Genomic DNA, 9735 nt, shown 5'->3' with positions numbered 1-9735 from the left:
CATTTTGCAAGTTGTAATAAATGAGGGTTTTTAAGTTTTATTTTAGTTTTTAGGCATATTTATACAAAAGCATTTATGGGAAAAAATGTGTGACGTCCCACAGAACTAACACGTTGAGTTGACAAGCCACCATATGAAGTTCATGACATGTCAGTCTGCTCTTACGTAAAATAAAAACTATCACAAATTAGGTTGACAATCACTGCTAAAATAATAACCACAAGTAAAATAAAGAGAGACAATAGCGACTTACTTTTCTTACTGAGGAGCTGGCAACATTGGTCAAAAAACAGAACGTGTACCACCAGGAGACTGTCAACATGATTTAAAGAAGAAAAAAACAAATCAGGAAGAGTCTAGTAGTCATCCTCTTCTGCATTGTGGCCTGCTTTCTTTGTTGGTGCTTTTCCATGTGTCCGACTCTCGAGTGACTTCTGGTCTAAGCCGCTGTAGGCTGGTTTCCCCAAGTGCAGATTTGTAGTTGCTGGTGTGAACACATACTTAAGACAGAAATGGGTGCGCTTGGGTATTTCTCTGGGTGACAGTTGGTCCATAGCGTCAGCAAAGATGCTAGAGCTTAGACTATTTTGCGTGCCTATCCAATCCTCCTCCTCCTCCTCCTCCTCCTCCTCCTCCTCTTCTTCTATGGCCACCCTTGAGGCATCTGTTACGTCCTTTCGTTCACTACAGTCTCCTGCCATTTGGTGATCAGGGATTTCCTTCAAGTCTGAAAGTTGTTTGTGAAGGTAGAATGCAAATAGTCAATCCAAAAGTAACAAAAAACTTCAGGTGTATTGAGCACAGTGCAATAATGGCAGCATTTGTGGCTTACCAGTAAATTTCTGACGTTCTTCTTTAAGCCTCCTCCTTGTCAAAGACATTCCTGGTGCACTATCCTGGAAAACAGTCAACAAGAATCAGCTTTTTTTTTCCTTAAGGTATTCTCTGCACAAAATGACTGGAACACAACGTATATAATAGTTTTCAAATGTTCTTTGAATCGCATACTCCGCTGGGTGATCTCAGCCATTTTTGCAGCTCATCGTCAGGCTTAGGAACATCTGCCTTGACCAAACTCTCATCCGCAGTCAATGGAGATGCTACTTCTTCAGTCTGGACGATCTTGTCCAATGTTTCTGCAAATCAAAAATGAGCCTTAGACCTAATAACATCAGCCAAGTGTGTTAACCAAACATACCTTTTTTGCTTGCCAAATGTTCAAATCGCAGACCAGGTAGATTGTGGTGTTCCAGTTCATTTTTCCGTTCCTGTTTGAATAAAATGATACAAATATACTATTTCAAAAACCTTAGGATTAGTTTTTGCAGCATGATCTATATGAAAGTATACATCCCAATAAATGCTGTTATTGTGGTATCTATAATGTGAAACACACAACTTGCTCTAGCTTACTTGAATTGCTCGAGTTAACGCATAGACTCGTGCTTGCAGACAGTAGAACACATCGCTGGTCTTGGATAGCTTTTTTTGCTCTGCTGCTACGTGTCGATGGAGTGTGCTTTGAAGCAGCTTGTTATTCTTCTCTAGCTCCTGTAACAAATTATTAAACAGGAATAAATAACCCAAATTGTCCTTCAAACATTGCTTAACATGATGAGCGCGCCTGTTGCCAACAATGTTTTTCTGGAAGCAGCGAAAAAGAAAGGCTTCAAAATGGAGCAAGACAGTGGGTATAAAATAAGGCTTTACTTGTTTTAATGTGCCACCACTGATATACAGTACATTTCTGTTTCCATGACTTAGGTAAATATACTGTAAATTATCCTCCAGCAACTACAATTCTGTTATTTCACCATTAGGTGACTTTTAAGACACTTAATGGGTGCTAGTATTAAATAGTTTACAGACCCAGTGACATCATCACATAATTATTAGCCATGTGAAGTGTACTTGATGACATGGTCTCCTTAAAAACAGCAGCTGAGTTCATCACTTTTCATAAGGAACACACAGAGTTTTAAGTTACCAACTGTGTTTCCTCATTCAATAACAATCTCATTCTGGATGACTGACAATATTCATAGCCTACTAGTTTATGGTGATAAGTGATTGAAAGTTATTCTACCCATCACACACATTCTATAGTGCTGATGTACAGTCAGGTTCAGGTACTCTACCTCCTGAGCCATGCTGCTCCTAAACATACCCATATCCGTTTGTTTTTCTCCTTCAGATCTATGGTGGCCTCATCCAACTTGCGGCTGAGCTCTTCCTTTTCCAGCATGGTCGGATTATGAAAGATCTGCGATTCCAGTTGCAGGATTTTCTTTTTTGAGTCGAACAACTCATTCTCAGAGTCCTGCAGCTTCTTTGCCAGAGTGTCACAGCTGGAGCGAGTCTTCCAGAGCATCTGCCGTATGACATTGACCTCATTGATGTGCTGCTCTTGTATCTATGAAGGGGATGTGTGAGATATTCTGATGAAATTTGCATTTTTGTGAGAAATCATACAAAGTGTCATCTCCAGGTTTCATATTATTTCCAATGTGTCTTCAGTCGGAATGGAATGTGTCACTTAAACTCATGCCACCCCGTTACTCATAACAGAAAAAAACTATATTAACTGCTGCTCCCTCTAAATTGTAGGTTGATCTTTTGTACTAAATGGCCCACCAGGGATCAGCCATGAAATAGTTTGCCAATCCAGCCTTGTTTTACAGCATTAACCTATTTCTAAAATAATTAAGCTAAAGTGTGAGGGAATGGGTGGATATAATGATAAATGTACAACACCCACCTTAGATATATTGCCTTCCAATCTTTGGTATTCCTTCAGTGCCACCGAGTGACGATGTAGAACATTCCTTATCATTTTGGACTGTGTTTTGAATACTACCAACTGTAGCTGCAGGTCACCATTTTGTCGCTTGAGATTTTTAATGTTGGGGTTTGTTGACAATTCGTACGTCTTTGGGTTCACGTTGATTGTAGGTAACTTCTGCCTGTAATCTAAAATTAACGTGTTTTTTCTTTTTATGGGGAGTATTGATATTGAATGTTCCTAATATTGATATTGAAATTCCTAACCGGCGTGACAGCATATACAATACCTCCACTCCTATATGGAACCAGCTTGTCCTCGAAGGATTTGCGTGCATGGTACTTGGTCGGCCCTGAGACTGCAGGCAGAGAATACATTGTAGATGCTTTTCCATTGCGCTTTGCAGCGTTACCTTCCTCTCTTGTCTTCGAGTCCAAGTTTGGCAGGTTCACACTCATCACCTCCTTCCAGTACAAATTACAAATGAAAATGACTACTTTACCCAACACCAAAGCTACCGTACTTCAAAATTGATTGCTTCCAACCCCCGAACCTGACTTAGGCCTTTATGGTGTCATTAAGTCAAAACAAAGGGTGAGGTGAAATATCACTAACAGCTGTAAATGGGTGTGATATCATGTGAGTCACGTGACCACGTTGTTGACGAAAAAGACGCTAAAATTGTTTGGATTTTGAAACAAACAGACGAACCAATCATTTATATTGAAATAATTAGTCATACAACAGAAATATCCATTCATGTAGTTTCTATGCAACTTGTACTGTTAGAGTGGTTCTTAACCTTATTGGAGGTACCGAACCCCACCAGTTTCATATGCGCATTCACCGAACCCGTCTTTAGTGATTATTTTTTTTCTTCAAATTCAAGACATTGTTTATTACTAAATGAGCCATGCATGAACATCACCTTGTTCAAAGAACATAAACACAATGCATGAACTGAAAACAAATCAGTGTGATTTCTGATGTTGCCTTTGCAAGACCAGTTCAGATATGCGTTGTCACGAATTTACACAATAAATCAGGCATGTTTGGACCGCCACAGTGGAGGCACTGCCGAACCCCTGAGACCGAACCCCTAACTGCTGTGCCAATGGGGAGTTGTCATGATGACGAGGGATGGGTACACTTTGAGCCCAAAGTGGTGAAAGCACTTCATCAATAGAATAGATCTTTATTGTCATACATGTACAACGAAATTTAAAAAGTGATTATGAGTAATCCCAACAAAATATAGATGTTTTTGGCATATTGGAATAAATATGTTGAATTGGGGGGGAAAAAAAGAACTGGAAAAGAAAAGGCTGTTTCAATATGTATTTATTAAAAGGCTTTTCAGAATTTGTCAATAAACAAAATACACAATACAATAAATAATCAACTTATGCCAGTACTAACTAAAAGTGCAAATCGTGGTGAACTTTCCCCCCACGCAGACCAAATAACAGAGAACAAGTGGCTTAACAAACAAATGTCAAGATTTTACAATTGCATCTCCAGTTTCTAACTAAAGGCATGCATACCCAGCGTGACCACCTTATTGCAAACTACCAGCCAGCATGTTATTCCCACTCCACCTGGAAATGCAAAACATTAGTGTCAGGATTTGATTCCTCGATGCAGAATGGCATACATTCCTGAATAAATCAATACTAAAAACAATGCAATCAGTGAGATGAATACCTGCAACGCCAGTTGGGAAAGCAACCAGACGTTCAACAGGGGCAATCCATTTACTGGGAAGCACTGTCACTGGGTCAGAATAATACTGCCATATTAAAGAAATCATCAGAGCAGCCTAAAAAAAATAGAGATATATACAACATTAGATCAAGCACATTCACTTTTTAAATGTATCCAAATTGGACTTTAGTAACTCTAAATTTGAAAATTAATAATAATAAATGGATATTTTGCGGTTGACCAACCTGCAGTAGGTAAAATACAATGTTGACAACCCATTTCATTTTGGCCTGTTGTGCAGTCCTGGATTGGACTGTCAAAGAGAGGAAAACAATTTCCTAAGCAGTTCACCTGTCTTTAATACTGCATGCATACATACATATGTTGAGTGAAAGGGGGTCTAAAAAACAGCAATTACCGTGTGTTTTGAGCTTATCTGTCATTTTGTTTATTTTGCGCTCTAACCGGGCATGTCGGGCAAATTCGTCCATCATACTGATTGAAGACTGCTCTTTCTTCATTGCTTGGATTTCAACCCTCATATCATTCTCCTGTTCAGCATCTTTTTGCACCATCCTGGAGAGCTGGCGATATACATTTCAAAGGACGCAAGTCACATCGATAACAGCTGTCACTCCGACAAGACATTTTTCAAAATAACAAAGAACTCAGGGAGCACTAATACTTACAAACGAAGAAATGTTCGGCAAGAGTATTTTCATGAGATTGCAAAGAAACACCGACGCCAGGACCAGAATCCAAGCACAACTGGCTGCCATGTTAAATGCTGATTTGTCTTCTTCCCAAACAAATTTAGTCATCGCTCTTTGAAATGGCTACATTACCGCCACTTAGCGGATGGCGTGCACTACTACATTCCGTATTTGGAGTGACGAATTATTATGTGCGTGTGCGTGCGTGTGTGTGTGCGTGCGTGTTTGTGTACATACATACATACATACATACATACATACATACATACATACATACATACATACATACATACATACATACATACATACATACATACATACATACATACATACATACATACATACATACATACATACATACATACATACATACATACATACATACATACTGACTCTGACATACATACATACTGACTCTGACATACATACATACATACATACATACATACATACATACATACATACATACATACATACATACATACATACATACATACATACATACATACATACATACATACATACATACATACATACAGACAGACAGACAGACAGACAGACAGACAGACAGACAGACAGACAGACAGACAGACAGACAGACAGACAGACAGACAGACAGACATATCCACAAGTGAGTGGCATGTGCTCCTGTCCACACAGGTAAGTTGCTATGGTTCAAAAATATGTTGCCTCCTCCTCTCCACCAATTAGTGCAAGAGGGAGGCGGGATATAACGTTTTTCGCTCCGTCGATAGGCTAAGACTGAAATCACATTGAACAGGAGACCCAATCCCGTTTCGGCTAGTTGTGGTACTCCTTCGACGTTCATTTGAAGTTACAGGCAGAGTGTTTTGGAGGTAAATACCTTCAAGGTGTGGTGTGTACTGACTTATAAGTGACAAAGGCTCTCTTCAAGCTTGACAACAATGGGAAAAACGAAGGTATGTTGTATCTAGACCACTTGAACATGGATTGCCACATCTCCGTACGAATGGCTTTTTTTTTTTCATGATTACTATAACGTGTATTTCCGCGTCGTCGATCTCTTGAGCCTCGGCGAGTGGCGCCTATTTACTTAGTAGCGGCCGTCTGTTTTTAAATCCAATCTGAATGTGCTGCTTTTGAAATGCTCAAACTAGCAAACAAACAGTGGAGTCCGCAAGGAGACAAAGGGGTGTAACCTTCGTCAGTCGAGGCACAGGTTGCCATTGGGGGAAACGTATCGAGAGATTTTTCAAAAACGTCTTATTCACGCGGTTTGAATTGCAGGGTTAATGCTGATTGAACCAAAAAAGTACAAACGAGTGCAACGTTCACAAATGGTGGTTATTTTCACATTTCGACGTGTACACCGCGCGTCGTGGAGAAAGATCGCTTGCATGCGCGTCACCGTCGTCCTTTCTCTCTGAGCGCCATGGCAGCCTTAAAAAGACACGCCTCTCTTTTTCATAAGCAAAGCCTGTACAGTCACGTTGGGGATCGTTTTATTCTCGTTGCATGGTTTTAATGTCATAGATCGCCGTGGATGCGTGGTTGAAACGGTATATTAAATGTAGTGCGTGCTCGGTTCCATTTTAGAACTATCGTCTTCTTCTGTTCCGTAGAGAATGTTTAATTAGGCTGGAGCGTTTGCCTCTAAGAAAACATTGCACAATGTCGTTATGACTTGAGGGGAGGGGAGGGATAGGTGCCCATCCCCCCTTTTGCATCACACGCCCACTTTAGCTTCGGAGTTTTTGTTGTTCCTGCTTTTAATAATTTCTTCCTCCGTCCTTTCCACGCAGAGCACAGACGCTCCAGCAGCAGAGGCATGCTCGCAGGTTAGTAGTTAAAGCTTTCCAGTGCAACGCTGTTACAGACAGCTAATGAAACATTTCCCAGCTTTTTTTCATTTGGAATTGTAGCCTCCCTTTTGGCACACATGCATTACCAATGATGCTATATTACTGAAATGTGAGCTCCCTCTTCTCCATCACAACTAAAACTCCGCCCACACTGGGATGGCTGTTTGCATAACCTAGCTATATAGATTCATTCACTTGGGAAATGCATGGTTCTTTATGAATACAAACAAAGTAGTCATGTCATACTGACTAATATTCACCATGTTAAAAATACTGAAAGTAAAAAAACTCAAAAGTTAGTATCTACATGAGTCTCTTTTTAAATGCTATAAAATACATTAGAGGTCATATTTCCAGTCCGTTTGAAATTTCAGAATAAAGTGCATTGTAACATTGTATTCTTTATTAAATATTTGTAAAGGGATGGGAGACTCGCTGAATGTTCTTAATTCATATTCAATGCCAGCAGAATAAAGGTCCTCTGAGGAGCTGATTCAGTTCTTTGGTTCGCACTAGTTGATACTGAGTCGGCAATGCTCCTGCTGGTTGCAGCACCTGTTGCAAGCTACAGTCTATAATAAATAAATAATCAACAATCTTGGTTATCAATATTAAAATCAACTTGGATCCATCGGACAAGTTACATTTTGGCTGCTACTATTAGATTAACCTGATAGTCGGCGATATTTACATTCGAAATGTGGGCTCTGCTTAATACTGTATCTCAAGAAATATCGCAACCTGTATTCAGCCAACCACCACCGGGCAAACGTGTGTTTAAGGCTTCATTAAGCACCTAATGATAGCAAACAAGTCAGTACACTCACTTGTCATTGTGGGAGAAGAAAGTGCAGCAAAATTTGGAGACAAGGAGCGAGCGCCTTATGATTTGGATTGTTTCGGACTAATGGCATGTGACAAGTGAAACCAAGATGTTAGTCCCTGCAACTCAAAACAATAGTTATGTTAAAACTGACACTTGACTACAGGGACATTGGCTACTTTCTACATGTATTGCACGGCTGTTCAAAGCAGCCCATGGCGGCACAAGAAGAGGATGCTAATGAAAATTACTATGATTGTCAAGTGTATATTCTGTCATTAACAAGTGATGTCCTCCTTCAGCCAAAGCGAAAGTCTCTCCGATTGTTAGCTGTGAGTATCACCGTATGTTTCTCTTTAATATCCTGTACTGTTGGTGTGGATTTGACCGTTCCTTGTTTGTATGTGTGTTTCACAGAAAGAGACAGAAACCAAACCAGAGACAGAAACTAAACCAGAGCCAACAAAGACCGTACGTAAATGTGCAATAATCATATGACATTTTATAATTACTAATTACTTTATTCCTGACTTTGTAGGCGCCTAAGAACCAAAAGGTGAAGGAGGTGGCAAAGGAGAAAACAGAACAGAAGAAAGAGGAACCTCGGGATGAAAAAGAAGAGGACCCTGCAGAAAATGGGGAGGCCAAAGTTGAAGAGGTATCCTCAAGTTGAACCCGCAGTGATGTTTTGTGTTTTATTGGGGAAAAACAAAGTGCCAAGATCGTGGATGTCATCTTTCTTTTGCAGGCTGCCACAGAAGATGGAAAGGGTGATAAGACCGAAGAGGGTAAAACAGATGAGTAGTGTTGCCTCAACTCATCTTCCTGTGCTCCCTGTCCTTAAATGTCAAGTGCACATCATGTTTTCAACTGGGACATAAATACAGACACACGTTTAAAAAAAAACAAAAAACAAAAAAAAAATCTCCTCAACCACCATTTAATTTCATAGCTTCTGTGAAGGGAATATTTTGGCCTTTGTGTTGGGTTTTATTTCCCTTTTGTTTCTCTCCATTGTCAGCTTCTTATTTAGCTTTTTAGGCTGTAGTCTTCAATCTTCATCAGAATTCTGATGTAAAACTACGAATTAACATGGAACTTTTCAAAGAGGTTTTGTGAACTGTACTGTTTTTAACAATATGTAAAACACGATCCCTTTGGTTGTCAAATTGAATGTTTGAATGTCTGTTTTGAAACAATATTCTTTACTGTAAAATCATAATTAATTTTGGCCCTAGAATGCCCAGCATGGTTGTCTTCGTTGCATCTTAAGAACATGTGCACGGTTGCAGTTTAAACGTGTTCTTTTCAACAACAAAAATATTCTCTTGCCATCTGTATGCGTCCAGTGATGGGATGTTGTTTTTCCTAGCTATGCTCATTGCTCAATGCTTGCTTACCCTGTTGCCACTACCACCAACATTATGTACACGTTACAAATTTGCGGCTATACTTATTGTGACTTTGAAACATCTCTACCGATGTACAGTTTTGTTGTTGTTGATCTTTTTTTTTTTTTAAAGGTTAATAAAAAAAAAAAAACATTCTTTTTACATTGTTTACATTTTTTTTAAGTGAAATCCCCGACTTAGGTAAAAGGGGCTAAAATGTAAGTAAGCACATGACTTGATCACTCCTTTAACTTTACAAATTATTTTTTCTTATTGCGAGCAAAAAAGAGTATTGTCAAAAGATAAAGATTTGAGGTGTTGGCGTAGAGAAAATGTAAATTCTCAATGGAGATGTAATTGAAATTTTTTGACTACTAATCATGGATTGCAGTTTGTGCTCTTTTCATCCCATTTCCATTCACTATTATAATCCCTTTTCCATGATGACTCCAATAATACATTTGCAATATGCATATTA

The 9735-nt window shown here is 39.3% G+C and overlaps 2 protein-coding genes across 2 annotated transcripts; one reads left to right on the top strand and one right to left on the bottom strand.

The window, feature by feature from the left end:
• Window positions 1-4106: 4106 nt before the first annotated feature.
• get1 (guided entry of tail-anchored proteins factor 1) lies at window positions 4107-5326 on the bottom strand. Its single transcript, XM_061281129.1, has 5 exons — window positions 5176-5326; window positions 4905-5070; window positions 4732-4799; window positions 4487-4601; window positions 4107-4380 (listed from the first exon to the last, which is right to left on the bottom strand). The coding sequence occupies exons 1-5, from the start codon at window positions 5305-5307 to the stop codon at window positions 4307-4309; spliced, it is 555 nt and encodes a 184-aa protein (XP_061137113.1). The 5' UTR covers window positions 5308-5326; the 3' UTR covers window positions 4107-4306.
• Window positions 5327-5981: 655 nt separating this feature from the next.
• Window positions 5982-9419, top strand: hmgn1a (high mobility group nucleosome binding domain 1a). The gene is made up of 6 exons (XM_061280114.1): window positions 5982-6140; window positions 6984-7019; window positions 8169-8198; window positions 8284-8337; window positions 8405-8524; window positions 8615-9419. The coding sequence occupies exons 1-6, from the start codon at window positions 6126-6128 to the stop codon at window positions 8669-8671; spliced, it is 312 nt and encodes a 103-aa protein (XP_061136098.1). The 5' UTR covers window positions 5982-6125; the 3' UTR covers window positions 8672-9419.
• Window positions 9420-9735: the final 316 nt, after the last annotated feature.

The sequence above is a fragment of the Syngnathus typhle genome, linkage group LG6, assembly GCF_033458585.1.
Source record: "Syngnathus typhle isolate RoL2023-S1 ecotype Sweden linkage group LG6, RoL_Styp_1.0, whole genome shotgun sequence".
Lineage (NCBI taxonomy): Eukaryota > Metazoa > Chordata > Actinopteri > Syngnathiformes > Syngnathidae > Syngnathus > Syngnathus typhle.
This window is presented reverse-complemented; position numbering and strand designations above follow the sequence as displayed.